This window comes from Moschus berezovskii, chromosome 1 (assembly GCF_049115385.1).
Source record: "Moschus berezovskii isolate FMDL1 chromosome 1, NW_MosBer_1.0, whole genome shotgun sequence".
Taxonomy (NCBI): domain Eukaryota; kingdom Metazoa; phylum Chordata; class Mammalia; order Artiodactyla; family Moschidae; genus Moschus; species Moschus berezovskii.
Genome location: NC_142460.1, coordinates 110,159,627 through 110,180,024, shown reverse-complemented (window position 1 = coordinate 110,180,024; position 20,398 = coordinate 110,159,627). Strand labels below are relative to the sequence as shown.

General features: G+C 42.5%; 1 protein-coding gene and 1 pseudogene across 1 annotated transcript; one reads left to right on the top strand and one right to left on the bottom strand.

Annotated features, from left to right (window-relative positions):
* Positions 1-383: 383 nt before the first annotated feature.
* On the bottom strand, positions 384-15,946 carry KCNMB3 (potassium calcium-activated channel subfamily M regulatory beta subunit 3). Its single transcript, XM_088838970.1, has 4 exons — positions 15,042-15,946; positions 5,660-5,851; positions 2,569-2,767; positions 384-1,658 (listed from the first exon to the last, which is right to left on the bottom strand). Exons 1-4 carry the CDS (start codon positions 15,101-15,103, stop codon positions 1,260-1,262), a joined length of 852 nt encoding a protein of 283 aa, XP_088695096.1. The 5' UTR covers positions 15,104-15,946; the 3' UTR covers positions 384-1,259.
* A 287-nt stretch (positions 15,947-16,233) lies between these two features.
* LOC129558740 (large ribosomal subunit protein uL30 pseudogene) lies at positions 16,234-16,971 on the top strand (annotated as a pseudogene).
* The last annotated feature ends 3,427 nt before the right edge of the window (positions 16,972-20,398 follow it).

Below are 20,398 nucleotides of genomic sequence, written 5' to 3'. Positions count from 1 at the left end.
CCTAGGTGTTTTACATACTTTGCCTTTTTTCTTCCCTAAAAATAACCTCATGAGAGAAAAGACCCATCCCCATCTTACGGATGAAAAGAGTGGCTCAGTTCAACTGACTTGCCCAAGGACACATATCTTAAAAGCTGTAATTATGGCCTACAAATTTTAAAAAATCATACTCTGAGACACATGTTCTCTCCACTATTCCACACTAGAAGGAGGAGAAAATACCCAAATTGTTCACTGCTGGTCAAGTCAATATTGCTCAGTTATTCAGTTTGTTTAATAATGTGTGACTTGCAATTACTGCTAAAAGGCATTAAATTGGCTTAGAATCAAAGTTTGTTTTAATTACATCAGAGTCGCTTCAAAAGTCATCCTTTTTATTGTCCATTATGTAAGATTATTTAGTAAAATTGTAAAGATAATTTGAGGAACATTGGTTTTCAAAATGAAGTCTGTTTTCAACTCATATTCAGCTTAATCTGAAAAGCACTTGTTGGGAGAGTCTTGTGATACTATTTCATAACCATGGTTGATTCATTAATTAAAGTACGGACGATTGTTGACTATCCATGTGGGACTTTTCTATGATGCGGATTATCTGAGATGAAAGTTAAATTCTCTGGTACAGCTTCTACCTAACTTGATAACATTTCTAGCCACCTCTGCCACTCCATCCAGAGTATACACAAAGAGCAAAATGAACTTAGGGGAAGCATAATTAACTAGAAAGAAATGTTTCTAAAAGAAAAATCACATGGTACATGGCAAGGTTAAGTACAAATAACACTAAGCTTAGTGAATTTCCCAGGCAGCAGCTTTCCTCTTTTCTCATGGATGATGAGGTAAAACGGTAGGTCCGTGTTTTCTGAAATTACCAGATTATTATCTTCCTGTAGTGTATGAACTGCCAAGTGTTTTAACGTACACTGCACTGCATGGAACTAGACTGCCTGTTCAGTGCTCGTCAGGTTAGAAGCTTGTATCACGTATTTCGACAGTGACAGGTTCTAGCAGGGGCTGATACTGGACGGAGCACAGTGACTGTGAGCTCCTGTGGAAACAAAAGGTGCTTCCCTGGCTCGTGTGGAGAGATTTGGAATAAAAGAGATGGTGAATTTATAGAATAGAGTATACAGTGAGACTTTTTAACATTTTTCTTTCCCACATGAAATAACCATGCTTTGTTTCTACTCGGTTAGTTTGCAAGTAGGCATAATCAGGTCCTCAAGTGAGGACCCTGCAGGTGCCTGAAGGCCGGGACTTTAATTTGGCCACCGTCTTAAGGTTTCTCTGCTCCTTCCTTTTCTACTCCCAACACGCCACAGTTTGAATTGATGCTGTGCCATGTGAGGAACTTTGCCACTTACCTCATCTCTGAATGCAGTGCTGTGTTCTTCACACAAGAAGGACAGGTACTGTGTTACTCTCACCATGCCAGCTATCAGGACACCACCCAGCAGGGTCAGCAAAGGCCAAAATAAACAGTGGAAGATCACCATCTGGTCGTACTTTTTTATGAGAATGACATCTTCGGATTGGCTGTCTGGACTGTAGAAGCATGAAAATGGGGTCCCATTTTTGTGATTGAAGAATTCCTTTATGTCCAGAGCACCACTGAGCAAATCATTTCTATCCCGGTGGCACTTAGGTGTGTAGAAGCACTAGGAATACGGAGGAGGAAGAAGAATGAGGGCGCTGGCTCTGAAATCAAGCACTTTAAAGTTTTAATTCTGAAATCGCTGCACAGCTGAAACTATTAAGAGTTTTAATCTCTGAAGGTGATACATAGCTCATGGGGAAGGGGTGCCAGGAAGGCAAATAGTGAACTGGCCATTTCTGAGCACTAAGCAAAGATGTGGGAATAAAGACTCTGAGGCTTATTACCATATCCACTAAGCACTCAAGACACTCATCGGCCTACAAAAACATTTGAGACCTTAAAGGTTATGGCATCCAAAACAGAAATCACCAGATTGAAACGAGTGGTTAAGTAAACACAAAGAAGTGTAAAATGTCAACTAATTTAAGTCAACTTTTTATAGTTAAGTGAAAATGTACTCTAAATCATATGAACCTGTTGCTGCTACTGCTAAGTCACTTCAGTCGTGTCCGACCCTGTGGGGTTTTCCAGGCAAGAGTAGTGAAGTAGGGTGCCATTGCCTTCTCCTATGAACTTGTTGAGTATCCTTTAAAGGATAATCTTTAAATTTCTTTGATAAGAATAATTACTTGTTTGATTTAAGGTGGGCTGTAAGTTCATTTTAACATTTTTGATACGATGAGGAATGGGATCTCCCAACAATAAATTAAGACTACTTACAAATAATTTTGTTCACTGTCTCAAGTCTTTAAATTCCAGATACCAACATGAACTCTCTTTTCTATACACCCCATTTTTCCTCCAAGAATGCTTTTAGCTTCATTTATCCTGATTGGGTCACTGTTGAGATGTTCACTGGAAGAAAACAGCTTTATCTAGAGATGGTCCTAGGTATTGCACCTTGCTAGGGACAGTCTGCCATGGAAAGGTTGCTATAATTAGAACACTTTCACACATGAAATTTACACTACCTTGGATCTTATCTGGACAGCCTCTTCATTATAATGTAGGAGCGCTTTCTGACCTGAATGGGTGAGGTTCACAAACACCTGGAGACACGGGTACTTGCCCTGACCTCGGCAGTCCATCCCACAGGTAAACACACGGTCCATCCAGTTGTCCACGATGTGCGCGTGAATGATAGTGCAGTTTGATTCTTCTCTCTGAGTGCTTCCATTGGGAAAAGTAAATTAATGATTTTCATCCCTAGAAAATGTAGTGCTATATTTCTAATGTGATAACTCAAGTTACCTTCTATTTCAAAGCAACATAGGACCCATCACAGAAGGCATTTAGTGATTCAGGAGCACAGAGAACCTTGCAATGGGATAAACAGCAGCAAGGTACCAAGTTCCATCTCAGTTATAACCCTCCTGGCATATTTCTCACTATAGATCAATGATTTTCCAGTTTCAGAATCACCTGATTAGGTTTGTTAGAATGAGGAACTTGTTAAAACATGGGTTCTATGATTTCCAGGGATTTGGGTTCAGTTGGTCCAAGTTGAGGCCCAGAAATCTGTGAATTTAACAGTATTTAAGGTGTTTGGGGAAACATACTTTTTAGCGATATTAGCCTAAATACTATAACCACAAAAATTCACACTCAGAAATCTTACCATCTCTTCCTGCCTCAACTCAAGATCCGCCCACTGGCTTGTTCTGGTGAAAATGTGCCTTTGGAAGGAGTCCAGTCACGGGGCTCTTAGGCAACTTAGCCATTCCATTTACCCTCTCTAAGAGGCAAGTGCAAATCATATGAGGAATCCTATTAGAAAACTTGCCATATTTTAACTTTAGTAAATTAAGGTCAAGGACTATATCCTCTGCATCTTTATGTTCCTCAAAGCAGAAAGCACAATGCCTCTCACATAAGTGTTGTACTGAACTAAATTTTACTTGGCTTCCCTGGTGGCTCAGTGGTAAAGAATCTGCCTTCCAATGCAGGAAACACGGGTTCTATCCCTGATCCAGGAAGATTACACATGCCTCGGAGCAACTAAGCCCCTGCACCACAACTACTGAGCTTGTGCTGTAGAGCCCAGGAGTCACAACTGCTGAGCCCACGTGCCATGGTTACTGAAGCCTGGGTGCCCTAGAGCCGGTGCTCCACAACAAGAGAAGTCACAGCAATGAAAAGCCCACACACCACGACTAAAGAGTAGCCCCACTTGCCACAACTAAAGAAAAGTCTGTGCAGCAACAGAGACCCAGCATAGTCCCAAATAAATAATTATTTTTAAAAATATTACTTGGAAAATATTCCTTGAGGATTGCACACGCACTACACACATAGAATGTCATAGATACAGTGAGAAGGGGTAGACAAATGTCCTGCCCCTGAAGACTTTGTGGTGGTATTCAGTTCAGTTCAGTTGCTCAGTCGTGTCCAACTCTCCGCGACCCCATGAATCACAACACGCCAGGCCTCCCTGTCCATCACCAACTCCCAGAGTTCACTCAGACTCAAGTCCACAGAGTCGGTGATGCCATCCAGCCATCTCATCCTCGGTCGTCCCCTTCTCCTCCCGCCTCCAACCCTTCCCATCATCAGAGTCTTTTCCAGTGAGTCAACTCGTCGCATGAGGTGGCCAAAGTATTGCAGTCTCAGCTTTAGCATCAGTCCTTCCAATGAACACCCAGGATCGATCCCCCTTAGAATGGACTGGTTGGATCTCCTTGCGGTACAAGGGACTCTCAAGAGTCTTCTCCAACACCACAGTTCAAAAGCATCAATTCTTCGGCTATCAGCTTTCTTCACAGTCCAACTCTCACATCCATACATGACCACGGGAAAAACCATAGCCTTGACTAGACGGACCTTTGTTGGCAAAGTAATGTCTCTGCTTTTTAATATACATACAGGTTTCTCAAGAGGCAGGTCAGGTGGTCTGTATTAACCTTGGGTATTTTCCTTGGCCCTTCTGAGCCTGAGATTTCTCATTCATAAAGTGAAAATCAAAGTAATAACGCTTCCTTCATGGACTTGCTGTAAGTTTATATAGGGGTAAAATATATGTTTGATATATAGTATATACTTAATGGTAACTTATTACATGTGTTTAATAAGGAAACTACTTAAAAAGAAGAAAACTAATATTGAGCAACTACTATGTGCCAGGTAGATATTACCAAACTCAAAAACTCAGACTAAAAAAATTTGTGTTATGTTCATGTAGAAACTCATGCTCATCTCCTTCCCTAGGATGTTAGTGTATTCAGTTCAGTTCAGTTCAGTTCAGTCGCTCAGTCGTGTCCGACTCTCCGCGACCCCATGAATCACAGCACGCCAGGCCTCCCTGTCCATCACCAACTCCCGGAGTACACTCAAACTCATGTCCACAGAGTCGGTGATGCCATCCAGCCATCTCATTCTCCGTCGTCCCCTTCTCCTCCCACCCCCAACCTTTCCCAGCATCAGAGTCTTTTCCAGTGAGTCAACTCGTCTCATGAGGTGGCCAAAGTATTGGAGTTTCAGCTTTAGCATCAGTCCCTCCAATGAACATCCAGGATTGATCTCCTTTAGAATGGACTGGTTGGATCTCCTTGCAGTATAAGGGACTCTCAAGAGTCTTCTCCAACACCACAGTTCAAAAGCATCAATTCTTCGGCGATCAGCTTTCTTCACAGTCCAACTCTCACATCCATACATGACCACGGGAAAAACCATTGCCTTGACTAGACGGACCTTGGTCGGCAAAGTAATGTCTCTGCTTTTTAATATACTATCAAGGTTGGTCATAACTTTCCTTCCAAGGAGCAAGCGTCTTTTAATTTCATGGCTGCAATCAGCATCTGCAGTGATTTTGGAGCCCAAGAAAGTATTATCTGCAGGGATATCGAATATGTGGACCCTCTATGGAAAGACTTTGGAGACTGGAGGAGGGGAGCAGCAAAGGAATATCTTTCACTTTCTCACCACCCCTTCCTCCACAGCCAGCTGCCTCGCAGCACTAAGAGAGGAACAGGGATTCTGGAGAAAGTAAAGCCAGCCTCCCCTGTCCTCCTCTGCCACTGTGCCTACACCTAGGATAAATGTTACGTCTCCTCTCTCTGTTCTCACCTGAGCAAGAAGGGCTTCAGGATGGTTACTGCAAGCATGAAGAACATTAGGACGGAAAGGCCCATCATTGCAAACCCCAGCAGCACGGCCCAGTCCTCCCCAGCACTGGATGGCGGCTTCCTGTGCAGATCTGGTGGGTCTCCATCATTGTGGTCTATGTTTCTGCTCGTCCCTGAGGCGGAAAAGGCTGACCTTTGTGGGAACAGGGAAGGAGCTATTCCAATAAGTTGGGACCCAATAAGTTCTCATAAACTGTTGGGAACAGTAGTGATTATTTTCTATGATATAGAAATGTTGAGTCACTATGTTTTACACCTGGAACTAGCATAGTGTTGTGGCTCAATTATACTTCAATTTTTAAAATTAAATACATAAACAGTATTTGTTCGTAAAAGCCTAAGTTTAAATTCTAGCACTTCCGGAAGAAAGTGTAATAGAAATCCTTTGCGACCTTGGTGTGGGCAAATATTTCTTAGATACAACACACAAGCACAATCAAGAGAACAAATCGGTAAACTGGACATCATTAAAATTTCTGCTCTTCAAAAAAAACACTGTTCAAAGAATGAAAAATAAGACCAGATTGGAAGAAAATATTGGCAAATCATTTATCTGATGAAAGTCTTGAGTCCAGAACACATAAAGAACTCTCAATAAAGCCACACAACACGATTAACAGTTTCAACAGCCACTTCAGAGAAGGTATATACATAGCAAATAAGCACATAAGATCTCGTTAGAAACTTGTACATTAAAACTACACCAACATACCACATCATCCCCACTCAGTTCAGTCGCTCAGTCATGTCCGACTCTCTGCAACCCCATGAATCACGGCATGCCAGGCCTCCTGTCCATCACCCAACTCCTGGAGTTCACTCAAACTCATGTCCATAGAGTCGGTGATGCCATCCAGCCATGTCATTCTCTGTCTTCCCCTTCTCCTCCCGCCCCCAACCTTTCCCAGCATCAGAGTCTTTTCCAGTGAGTCAACTCGTCGCATGAGGTGGCCAAAGTATTGCAGTTTTAGCTTTAGCATCAGTCCTTCCAATGAACACCCAGGACTGATCTCCTTTAGGATGGACTGGTTGGATCTCCTTGCGGTACAAGGGACTCTTAAGAGTCTTCTCCAGCACCACAGTTCAAAAATGTCAATTCTTCAGCTTTCTTCACAGTCCAACTCTCATATCCATACATGACCACTGGAAAAACCATAGCCTTGACTAGACGGATCTTGGTTGGCAAAGTAATGCCTCTGCTTTTTAATATACTATCTAAGTTGGTCATAACTTTCCTTCCAAGGAGTAAGCGTCTTTTAATTTCCTGGCTGCAATCAGCATTGGCAGTGATTTTGGAGCCCAAAAAATAAAGTCTGACACTGTTTCTACTGTTTTTCCATCTATTTCCCATGAAGTGATGGGACCAGATGCCATGATCTTTGTTTTCTGAACAACCTTTTCACTCTCCTCTTTCACTTTCATCAAGAGGCTTTTGAGTTCCTCTTCACTTTCTGCCGTAAGGCTGGTGTCATCTGCATATCTGAGGTTATTGATATTTCTCCCGGCAATCTTGATTCCAGCTTGTGCTTCTTCCAGCCCAGCGTTCCTCATGATGTACTCTGCATATAAGTTAAATAAGCAAGGTGACAATATACAACCTTGACGTACTCCTTTTCCTATTTGGAACCAGTCTGTTGTTCCATGTACAGTTCTGACTGTTGCTTCCTGACCTGCATACAGGTTTCTCAAGAGGCAGGTCAGGTGGTCTGGTATTCCCATCTCTTTCAGAATTTTCCACAGTTTATTGTGATCCACACAGTCAAAGGCTTTGGCATCATCCCCACTAGAATGGGTTAAACCAACAGACTGTATCAAGTATTGGAGATGATATAAGGAACTGGAACTCTCCTGCACTGCTGATGGGAGTATAAAACGGTATAACCACTTTGGAAAACAGCTGGTATGTCCTAAAAAAGTTAAATATATAGGGAACCATATGACCCAGGTGTTCCATTTCTAGGTATTTATTTACCAAGCAGAATGTAAGCACACAATCATACAAAGACTTGTACACAGATGTTCTTGGCACCCCGACTGTAAGAAGCCCAAAACTGAAGACAATCCAAATATATGATATCCTTTTATCAATAAGTATAAATTTTTACATTTGTATAATGGAATACTATGCAGCAACAGAACTGATAAACAAGTACTCATAATGAACCTCAAAATAATTACAGTGAGTGAAAAATGCTGAACAAATGAAAGAGGCCACATGTATAATTCCATTCCAACAAAATTTTCAGTTCAGTTCAGTTCAGTCGCTCAGTCGTGTGCGACTCTCCGCGACCCCATGAATCACAGCACGCCAGGCCTCCCTGTCCATCACCAACTCCCGGAGTTCACTCAAACTCATGTCCACAGAGTCGGAAATTTTAGAAGATGCAAACTAGTGACAGAAAGCAGATTAAGTGGTTACCTGGGGGTTGGAGGACATGCTATGGGCTTCCCCCGTGGCTCAGTGGTAAAAAATCTGCCTGCAATGCAGGAGCCACAGGAGACAAGGGTTTGATCCCTGGGTCGGGAAGATGCCCTGGAGAGGAAATGGCAACCTACTCCAGTATTCTTGCCTGGAGAATCCCATGGACAGAGGAGCCTGGTGGGCTACAGTCCATAGGTCATAAAGAGTCAGATACAACTGAAACGACTTGGCATGCAAGCAGCATAGGGGACATGGTAAAAGGCACAAGGAAACTTTCATGGTTGTAGGTGATGGGTATGTTTCTCATCTTGACTGGGTGATGGTTTCACAGTTACACACATATGTCAAAACTTACCAAGTGGTATACTTTAAATATGTGCCATTCGTGATATTTCAAACATAAAGCTTTTTTTTTTTATCTTGACAAATGTTGGAAGAAAAAAACTGGGACATTTACCAACCCATGGTGAAGGGATGATCCCCTCTGCCATTCACCTAAGGGGTGTGGGCAGACTCGATGCAACACAGTGAGATCTTACATTCAGAGCTTGGTCCATCTAAACAAGCTAAAATGACTCGTTATAATTTTTTTTTAATGTAACAAATAAGACTAAGGAATGTTGCCTGGGTAAAGTCTTTAGAGATCTGTTTAATCAATGACTAGGAAAGAATCACCTGTAAGTAGCTTTCATATGAACTTACTTATCTCTCGGGGATACTGTATATTCCCCCAGAAAATATTTCTTACATTCCTTTATGAATTCCATATGGGAAGACTGACTCTGCAGGCTCCCATTTGGAATTAACAGCATCCTGAAGGAGGATCTGACTTGCTTTTTCATGTCCAGCTGCCGGGAAGACAGCACATCCAGGGCTTTCTGGCCAGGGGCCCAGACTGCTCGGAACAGTGAGGGTCTCGCTGTGGCTTCTCCCCTTGCCCACCTCTTCTCTGTCCTCACGCAGCTCCATAAACAAGGCCCTCCATCTCTTCCCTCTCTCTGCTCTGTTCTAGCAAAGGAGGTGATAAATTCTTTCACAAGGGGGCTGTCCAGTGAACCAAGTCCAACACAAAGGTCACCAACTGGTGGCCCATGGACAGCATCCAGCCCACAGATGTGTTTTGTTTGGCTTTTCCTGTGTGTTTTTTTAACTGTGGGATTAGTTGCTAACATTTTAAAAATCATGAAATTTCTCACACAAATGCAGATTTCTACTTTTGAAAAAAAATCACAAAGGACACATCACTGCGATTGAACAGCTGGCCGAGTCGAGCAAAGACTGCCCCTGGGGACAGGGGTGTCTTCTCCAATCTGCCACAGTCCCACCACTTCCTATGGTCACTGTCACTGTTCCCTGCTCAGCAGGCATTTCTGTCCCAGAGGTATTTCCATTTTAAGAAGCTTAACGAAATCTTAAGCCAAACAAATGCAGCCATAATGGTAAAAACTCAGCTGTGTAAAAAGCTTACTAAAATTTTGAAGTGAAGCAAAAACCCTGTAGAGGGAATTGCTAGTTGTTGTCTTCTGAAAGCATATTTTATACCTTATCTTCCATCCTTCCTCCTTTCGCTCCCTAATTCCCTTTCTCCTGGCAATATCTTCAGACTTCAAGACAGTGAGATTGGGGGGGATCCCCTGGTGGTCCAGTGGTTAGGACCGTGTGCTTTCACTGCTGAGGGAGGGGGTTCAATCCATGGTTGGGGGACTGTTCCTGTAAGCCTCGTGGCTCAGCCTAAAGAAAGAGACTGTGAGTGAGGGGGGTGTGGGGCAATCCAGTTTGCTCCGGGGGTCTGCTCTGGGAGGCATTACCCTCAGGAGAGGACAACTCTGTCGTTACACTGCTTTGGGAATCAAAGTTCTGGTTTGGGATTTTTAGTCTCCTTTGATATTTTACTCACCCTCTATCTATCATCCCACCTTCAGAGACTGGGCAGTGGGGGAAAATTTAATGAAATCTGAGCCAGCATATTTTATAGTTTCTCAACAAATATGATAGTTTGATTAAGAGTTTTAGCCCTAAAGGAAGGTTTGGCTATTTTCCAGGTTCCCATTAGTAAAGAACCCACCTGCCACTGCAGGAGACACAAGAGACAACGGTTGGAATCCCCGGGTTGGGAAGATCCCCTGGAGAAGGAAATGGCAACCCACTACAGTATTACAGTCCATGGGGTCACAAAGGGTCAGATACAACTTAGTGATTAAACCACCAGGTTCCCAATACCCAGCACCCAGCATTTCCCTCGTGTTCTGAAACTGGGCTTTAGTTGCTCTATATTGTAAAATCTCCAGAGGCTTCTTGTCAGCTATCTGTGGAATCCATGCATGAAGAGGCTTATTATGAGGCCTCTCTGGCCATTTCTGACCTATTGATTTAACATACCCAATTATACCTGTGATGTACAAAACTGGCATAACCTGGGAATAAGACCTAGTAGTATAATAGACTATTCTAATATTTCTGTCCACTCTGTTTAAAGGCTTTATGAAAAGCTGAAAACCTCAAAGACACCTTGTGAAGAAATTATTTCATATATGGAGGGAAAGATAATAAACAATAATTGCTAAAAATGAATACACAGCTCTATTTTACTATTATAACAATAACAACAATCTTCTATTTCTCTAGTAAAATAAACTAGATACCACTTTAACTGTAAACAATAAAGTTGCTGGTCAAAGCTTAGAAAAAAAAGTTTGAAATATGCAAAGGACAAAAACTATGTGAAAATAAGAACCCAGAGGAGAAAGTGGACTGGAGCACAAGTTGACCTTGAGGGCATTTGCAAAACTTGGTGACCCTGAGATTCAGTCTCACAGTTTGTGGGAAGGACACAGGGACCGGAGACAATGCCCAGAGCCCATCCAGGGTATGGGAGTTAATGCTGTCAACTAGAGCTGGGATCCAAAAGACCTCACACTCAGTGCAAGGTGGAATGACAGGTACCCACCGTCCACACACAACTCCCTAGGAGACTGCCAGGAAAGAGCCTTTCTCAAACGCTGACACTGCATAGAGGAGGAAAACTACGATCTCCCCTGAGACTTCACAGCCTGAAGGAGATCCTCAAGAGAGTTTATGGCCAGAATTCCCACTACTTGGGAAATCCAGAAACCCCAAGCTGAGAATTTCATTCAGTCTTCTCTCAAGTAATTGTTGCCCTCTGGCAGCAAGCAGAAGCCAATACATAACTTCTGTGGAGGAGCTCTCCTCCAACCTGGGTCTCCAATGAATCCTACAAAGCTTCAGGGAGTATGTGCTCTCACTCCAAAGTCATAAAACACAAAATTAGGGCCTTGGAGTGAGAAAAATACACAACAGAGTCAGATTCCCCCCAAAACCTTCTGATATTGGACAATATATAAAAACATATCTACAATATGTTTTAAAAAATAAAGGAGGGGGTGGATATCAGAAAGAGCAAGACTCTAAAACATGACCAGGACAGTATTAAAAAGAACCAAGTAGAATTTCTAGAAATGAAAAAGAATTGATATAAAAATTCAATGGATAACAAGGACCTACTGTATAGCACAGAGAACTATATTCAATATCTTGTAATAACCTATAGTGGAAAAGAATCTGAAATATATATATATATACATGTTATACATATATGCGTGCGTGCTCAGGCATGTCCAACTCTTTGTGACCCCATGAGCTGTAGCCCACCAGGCTCCTCTATCCAAAGAATTTTCCAGGCAAGAATACTGGAGTGGGCTGCCATTTCCTACTCCAGGGAATCTTCCTGACCCAGGGAGTGAACCCTTGTCTCCTACGTCTCCTGTAAAGGCAGGCAGATTCTTTACCACTCTGCCACCGAGGAAGCCCATATGTGTGTGTGTGTGTGTATATACATATAACTGAATCACTTTGCTATATACCTGAAAACATTGTAAATCAATTATACTTCAATAAAAAAAAATTAGTGGATAGATTTAACAGCAATTTAGATACATCTGAAGAGATAATTAGTAAACAGTTTGATCTGCAAAATAGCTAAAGTATTTAATGGAAAATGCTGAAGAAAGGTTAAGAAGCATGGAAATTAGAAAGGGTCTAGCATAAAGTCTAGTTAGAATTCCAGAATTAAAACAAAAGAGAAAAAAGGCCAAGTAATATTTTAAAAAGACAATAATATTAAAGAAATGATGAAGGTCCAGTCCACAGATTCCAGAAGCCAAGTGGGATAAAATAAAATGAACCCCACACCCACATACATCACAGAGATTTTGCACAGAGACAAGAGAAATTCTTAAAAGCAGCCAGAGAAAAAGATTAACTTCAAAGGAATGACAATTAAGCTGAGCGCTTACTTCTCTATAAGAGCAGAAGCCAGGAATATTGCCTTTATGCTGAGAAAAAACAGAACTCTACCCAGCAAATATCTCACAAGAGTTAAGTAAGAAATAAAGGCATTTCAGACACACACAAAGCTGAGTTTGCCATCAACAGACCCACACTAAAGAAAAAGGTGAAGCATTTACTTCAGGCAGAGGGTAAACAATCCAATCTAAGAGCCGAATTAGTCAAAAAATGAGCAATTACAGGGTAAACAGGTAAGTAAAGATACTAACCTCACAAAATAGTAACAATAAAATTTCAATATTTAAATTTTTTAATTAAAATAATGATAAAGGTGATGACAATGACTGTTCACTTACTGGGCTATTCCCTTTGTCTATATTGTTTAAATAGAATGAGAGCAGCGACTTCCCTGGTGGTCCTGTGGTTAAGACTGCACTCCCAGTGCAGCGGGTACAGGTTGGATCTCTCATTGGGGAACTAGGATCCTTCAGGCAGCATGGCAAAGCCAACAAATTAATTAATTTAAAAAATAAATAGAATGAGATCATACTGGATATAGTGTGGATTTTTTTAAGCTTGTCTTTTTCACTTAACATAATAACCACTTTCCCATGTTGGCAGCAATTCTTCTAATCCTTCTGCTGGCTACATAATATTCCATCAATTGGATACACCATAATTTCCTTAACCATTTCCCTATTGTTGGATATTAAACTGTTTCCAGTTTCCCCAGGCCATAAACAGTTTTGTAATTAAGTCTGTGGTATTTATAAGTACCTTTCATCCAAGGACCTCAAAGTGCTTAAGAGTGATCTAATTTTGCTCTTCAGCCAACAAGATGAGTGAATAGAATTTTCATTCCTTTTTGCCAGCAATAATCTTCACTTCTAACCAATGTGTATACCTGGAGGGATTTTATTCACAGTCATGGCAGTACCCACCCCTTCCTGTTGCTCCCCTGCTTTCAGAACTTACTTTCCCACCTGCCCCGAACTACAACATTTGCTATGGGTGATTTCTGGCTTAGCCTGAGGCAAACTCAAAGAGCTTGAACAAGTTCATCTGGGTGTGATCCCTGAGGAAGCCAGCAGCCTCTCCCTCCAACACTGTTACTTGGGCAGAAGGTTCCTCAGAAGGATGCTGAGGTTCATCAAGGCTTGATAGTTCTGCTGACACTCATCTCACATGTGTATGTAATTTTAAGCACTGGGTATGTTAAATTAACATTTCCTTATAATTTGCATTGAAGAGATGTGAGTAATTACTTTTACCCTTCTATTTTTTTAAATTATAAATCTATATAACTTCTTTTGAAACAGCAAAGGAGGTTGAGGAAAGTCAATATCGTCTGTGAAGTTAACCATGTGGCAAGATGGGTGATCCAATTGTGCATTTCAGAAGTGGAAATGGGACACTGTATTGCTTTGGGGAGAACACAACTGCTCTTACTGCTAGTTAACTGTGTTATGAATGGGGCTTTAGAACTTGTTCCCTTGCATGTTAGTCATTTGATCTTCTGCCATACAATGATTCACTTTAACTGTCTTCTCACAAAAGCATTAGTTCATTTGTAAGAGAGAAGTGTTTTTGCCTAGGTCTGTTTCTTCTGTTTGTTCCTTCCTCCTCCAGCCCCGACCTCCATCCAAACCCCTCTCATTTTCCTGCATTCTCTCTCTCAAAGGTGCATGAGCGTATTACAGAAGATGGGAGTGAGCAATGTGATGACCATTATGATCTTTATACTGTTTCCACTTTCTCAGCTCCCAGCTCCACTCAAGCTGCTAACAAACCACCCAGGTTTCCAGATACAGTGAGCAAACATAGCTATGAAATGTACCCTTCCAGGAGTAAGCTGGCAAGCCTTAATATCTCATTCCTCAAACACCCTCAGGCATTGTTCCTCTCTCCAGGTGGGTGCCCACTCTCAGTGCCCTACTGCTCCACTCCTGCGTGCAGGCAGATGTACAGCACCTCTGCTTTGCATTCCCCTGGGGAGGAAAGAGGTCCTCAAGATAACCGGTCTCACTTTCCCCTTAGATCGTAGAGGTGGGTGGTTAATAACAGCAGCTGAAATGTTAACTGGTATAGTACAGAGTAGCACTGGCTTTTACAGGAAGGTGTGCAGAGGCAATCACTGCCTCCATCAGTGGACAAGGGATGGGGTAGAGAGAGGTGAAGTGACTTGCCCACAGTCAGACAGCCATTTAAGCGAGCTGGATTTGAACCCAGGCTGTGACGCCAAGGTCCAAGCAGTTTTCACCAATGAAACCAATGCTGAGAGTAACTTCATTCAACTGACAGACATTTGTTGAGCACCAACTGGTTGCTGGGCAGAGTTCTACTGCTGCAGAGCCAGGGAGGCTAGAGTCCTAGCCTCCAAGAACTTGCCATCTAGAGAAGCCGACAAGGAAGGACGCACCCTGTGATAGCAGTGCTGCTGGGGAAGCCTCCAGGCTCCCTCGGGAGGCATGACAAGTGGACACCCTCTGAGGATAAAGACCAGACTCAACCCCCGAACTCCTTGAGGCCGCTCTTCTTCTAACCAGTTGTTCAGCGAGATGCCCAGAAAGGCGGAGAGATTCTGGGGGTGACTTACCTCCCCTGGCATCCCCGGCCGCCCTGGAGTGTAATTTGAACAGGGATGCTGAACAGCTGCATGAGACCAGGGGGCTAGGCAAAATGGACTCCTTTCACCAGACTCACAGCCTCTGAGGGCACCAGAAGGGTGAAGTTTAAACATCAGCGGAAATGGGGTCCCAGGGGAGGTCCTCAGGCACATCTGTGCCCCCAGAGTTACCACCTGGGGGGTGTGCCACGCCCGCTCCCCTGGAGAGTGGGGATGTTAGGACAGGCATGCCCAGGCGGCTCTGCAGACTCCTGGCACGGCGGAGCCTTCTGTCCAAAAGGCACCGGATCGACCCTCCCTGGCTTCTGCGGCCAGGCTTGCTCCCCAAGCTCGTCCAGAGCCGCCGCCTTAGCACCTGGGCTCGGCTTCAGCTGTCATGCATCGCCATAGAGACCGAAACGCTTGTGGAAAGTTCTGAGGCCCAAGGGACCCTATGTAATTGGTGAAGGGCATATCAGTTCAAGGTTTATAAAAAGAGGAAATGTTTTGCCCTGTCCACATTTCCTTTTTTCCTTTCAAGTTTTTCCGTTAGAATATACATTGAAAGTGTTTGTTGCTCAGTCGTGTCAGACTCTGCGACTGTACTGTCCATGGGATTCTCCAGGCAAGAATACTGGAGCAGGTTGTCATTTCCTTCTCCAGGGGATCTTCCCTACCCAGGGATCAAACCTGGGTCTCCTGCATTGCAGGCAGATTATTTTACGGTCTGAGCTTGTGTATGGGTGTGTGTGTGTAGAATATACATTAAAAGATAGCTAATGGGAAACTGCTATATAATCCAGGGGAGCTCAATCCAGTGTTCTGTGACAACCTAGAGGGGTTGATGATGGGTGCTGGGAGGGAGGTTTAAGGGGGAGGGGACATGTGTATACTCATGGCTGATCCACATTCTTGTACAGCAGAAACCAATACAACATTGTAAAGCAATTATCCTCCAAAATTAAAAATAAATTTTAAAAAATTTCTGTTAAGAGTGCAAGTTTAGAGGTTGGATTTTTCTTGTTAATGGTATTTTCTGATTAAGAGAATTCACTTCTAGACCATATGTGATTTAACAAATTTTTAAAACTCCAAGGGTCATAAAATAACTCACCATTAAAACTACATCAGTTTTTTTTTTAAAAAAACTAAACTGTATCAAACCTCTTTCCCAGCTGGAACCATGAAGGGTGCCAGAAGAGAAGAAAAAGTAGGTTCTTGCTGTGCCAAAACCCTTAAGAAAAAGTGAAAGAATTTTACAGAGTTTAAGATCAGGTGCCCGAGGAAGAAGCTTGCCCACAAGAAGCTTCAAAAGGCAAGGAGGAAATTTATCTATGAAAAAGCCAAGCACTATCACCAGGAATACAGGCAGATGTACAGAACTGAAATTCAAACGACTATGATGGCACAAAAAGTCGTCAATCTATGTACTGCAGAACCCAAATTGGCATTTGTCATCACGAGCACAGGTATCAATGGTGTGAGCACAAAGGTTTGAAAAGTGTTGCAGCTTCTTCCCCTCTCACAGATCTTCAATGGCACCTTTGTGAAGCTCACCAAGACTTCAGTTAACATGCTGAGAACTGTGGAACCATACATTGTTTGGGGGTACCCAAATCTAAAGTCCGTAAATGAACTGATCTGCAAGCGTGGCTATGGCAAAATCAACAAGAAACAAATTGCCCTGCCACATTGATTGCTCGATCTCTTGGTAAATATGGCATCTTCTGCAAGGAGGATCTGATTCATGAGATCATTGACTGTTGGAAAATGTTTCAAAGAAGGAAACAACTTCCTGTGGCCCTTCAAACTGTCTTCTCCACAAGGTAGAATGAAGAAAAAGGCCACCCATTTTGTAGAAAGTGGAAACGCCGGCAACAGGGAAGACCAGATCAGCAGGCTGATCACAAGGATGAACTAAGGTATCTACCATGATTACTTTTGTAATTTGCTCAGTTAAACACTGTGCTCAGTCACTCGGTTGTGTACTCTGCTTCTTTGCAACCCCATGGACTATAGCCCACCAGGCTCCTCTGTCCATGGGATTTTCCAGGAAAGAATACTGGAGTGGGTTGCCATTTCCTCCTCCAGGGAATCTTCCTGACCCAGGTATTGAACCCACATCTTCCAGGTTTCCTGCTTTGTAGGCAGATTCTTTACAGCTGAGCCACCAGGGAGCCCCTAATAAACAATGACTGCTTTCAAGTTGGAAAAAGAAAACACTGTATCAAATGATATTCTATCTTTCTTTGATAACTAAAAGACATATGGGGGATCTTTCAATACCACAAAATCATGAACATAAATTACTATTACATTGCAGCTCACCGAAATGATGATGACAGAATGCCAAGTAAACTACTTTTGCTGAATTTTTTTAAGTAAAGGTAATATTATCTTGAGGTTTCCCTTGTAGCTCAGTTGGTAAAGAATCTGCCTGCAATGCAGGAGACCTGGGCTAGATTCCTGGGTCAGGAAGATCTCCTAGAGAAGGAAATGGCAACCCACTCCAGTATTCTTGCCTGGAGAATTCCATGGACAGAGGAGCCTGGTAGGCCACAGTCCATGGGGTTGCAAGAGTCAGACATGACTTAGCAACTAAACCACCACCAATATTATCTTAACATTTTCCAAAACGTTGGTGTTGGCAAGAAGGCAAGCATAATCTCATCTATAAACATCATGTATATATAGCCATATTAACTATTACCTGCAACTGTACTAATATCACTTAATGAAAAATATATATACTTCTGATTTGTATTAATTTTCTACTAGAGTTATAGACTACTTCCTTTGTAAATTATTTGTTTTTAATAAACTGATACAATTTGGAATAAAAACTGGTAGCACCTAGATTTTTTTCCCATCTACCTCCTGCTTGTAACAGCCTTATAAATATAAGAACTTTCTTTTTCAGATTAGATGTGCTAATAAATTTCCCTGCAATTTAGTATGTAACTCTCTTTGAAGAAGTGTGATTTGCTATTTTTATGCATTTGAATCAACTTCAGAAATATGGTACTTTTTGAGCCTTTGAGACCTCCTATTTGAATTTGCGTCTGCCTGGGGCTTCCCATTTTATGATTCTAGTTCCACCCAAGTGAAAATATTCATGTAGAATCTTTTAATAAAATCATCTTAAGAAGTTGTGAAAAGAGAAAGTGAGTTAATTTAAATTACTTTCAGTTCCAATTCAAAAGTTCTGATAGATCCAGGCAGATTTATTTTGGGCTCTGGACAAGTCTGGGTCTGGTATGTCTTAGAAATAGCTGGCACAACTGGCCATCTGAGATTGACCTCAGACCTAGCCTGTGCTCAGTTTTTTTCTTCCTTTTTACATAGGGTCATGATGGTGAGTGGAAAGAAGTAATTTAACCTGTTACCTGATTGGCTTCTCTGTCCACCAGTACCCTTCCACCCTTACAGCAAGTGCCCATTAACACACTCCACCCAAGAAGAACCTAGAGTGATTGGTATGAATTGCCATCCCAATGCATCCATTCAGGAACACACAAGCTAAGCCACAAGAAGTGCGGTGGTGAGAGAGGCCAGGCACACGGACCTTCGCTGGACATCAGAATCTCTAGTCCCCACCCTTAGTCCCTGAGACCCTCCCTTAGTCCCTGGTCCCCACTCTTGGTCTCTGAGACCCTCCCTGAGTCCCTGGTCCCACACTTGGTCCCTGAGACCCTCTCTGAGTCCCTAGGACTCATGTTTCCCAAATAGATGGGGAAACAATGGTAACAGTGACAGACTATTTTGAGGGGCTCCAAAATCACTGCATATAGTGACTGCAGCCATGAAATTAAAAGATGCTTGCCCCTTGGAAGGAAAGTTATGACCAATCTAGACAGCTTATTAAAAAGCAGAGACATTACTTTGCCAACAAAGGTCCATCTAGTCAAAGCTATGGCTTTTCCAGTAGTCAGGTATGGATGTGAGATTTGTACTATAAAGAAAGCTGAGCACCGAAGAATTGACCATTTTGAACTGTGGTGTTGGAGAAGAATCTTGAGAGTCCCTAAACTGAAAGGAGATCCAACCAGTCCATCCTAAAGGAAATCAGTCCTGAATATTCATTGGAAGGACTGATGCTGAAGCTGAAACTCCAATCCTTTGGCCACCTGATGCAAAGAACTGACTCACTGGAAAAGACCCTGGTACTGGGAAAGATTGAAGGCGGGAGGAGAAGGGGAGGACAGAGGATGAGATGGTTGGATGGCATCACCCACTCAATGGACACGATTTTGAGTAAACTCTGGGAAATGGTGATGGATGGGAGGCCTGGCGTGCTGCAGTCCATGGGGTCACATGACTCAGTGACTGAACTGACTGACTGAGTCTCTGGTCCCCACCCTTGGTCCCTGAGACCCTCCCTGAGTCCCTGATCCCACTCTTGGTCCCTGAGACCGTCCCTGAGTCCCTAGCTCACTCTTTCAGAGTAGCTGGGAATCACTTCCTACTCCACAAAAACCATGAGTCAACCATCAAGCCCACCATTTGGGCCCCCTCCCTCTCTGGACCAGAGGCTCCCCCCCAAGTTTTGTAACTTCAAATAACCTTTTATACATTCCCTACCCTGGTTTTCTTTAGTAAAAAAATAAATAAAATTCCGTGTGAGTGGTATGAGTAAGATGAAACTTAATTAGTGCCCATAAACTGCAGTGAAATCTGAAGATGAAAGGGGATCTTATTGCAAAATGCTGGCATCATGGATTCCTGGCTCCACAGTCATTTTCTTTTTCCTTGAACAGATGCTTTACTCAAGGGGAAAAAAAGAACCATCTCTCCCTTTCACTAGGCTGGAGAAACCACTTCCTCGTTCATTTTCATATTCTCTCAATTACACACTACCTACTATATAGCTAAAAATTCTTTGGTAGCTGAAATTCTCCATGTTCAAGAGAACTATATTTGTCTTCAAATTTAGAGATGTACAAATCTCAACAACCTAAAAACTATACAACAGCTTCTGTTTTTGTGAGTCTCTGTGTATTTGTCAGAGATTAAATAAACCCCAAACGGAATAATTATCCTGGTATGCATAGTTTTTGCTGGTGCAAGCAGCAATTTAAACTGTCAAAACTAAGGTAATAACTGACCTTATATTCTCTTTGTAAGAAAAACAAACAATAAGGGAGTATGATCTATGCTACACATTTACAGAGTCTCAGATGGGATCTTTCTTTTCCTTCATCATAATGACTAACTCCAGACATCTTTGCTAATCAAATGGAAACTAACCTTATGATCTAGGCTTGTGTCAGAGAAATCAGTGTTGCCTCTCTACAGGCGTTCTTCCTGCTCCGATGACTAATGACTGACACTCACTGAGTAGTTACTAT

What these genes read in the sequence shown, in the direction of transcription:
- KCNMB3 (XM_088838970.1), bottom strand. Translation starts at nt 15,103, where the DNA reads ATGCAGCTGTTCAGCATCCCTGTTCAAATTACACTCCAGGGCGGCCGG. An exon ending in GGCCGGGGATGCCAGGGGAG is followed by an intron (nt 5,852 to 15,041) that starts GTAAGTCACCCC and finishes GTTCCCACAAAG; the next exon opens with GTCAGCCTTTTCCGCCTCAG. An exon ending in CTGTCCAGATAAGATCCAAG is followed by an intron (nt 1,659 to 2,568) that starts GTAGTGTAAATT and finishes CCGTATTCCTAG; the next exon opens with TGCTTCTACACACCTAAGTG.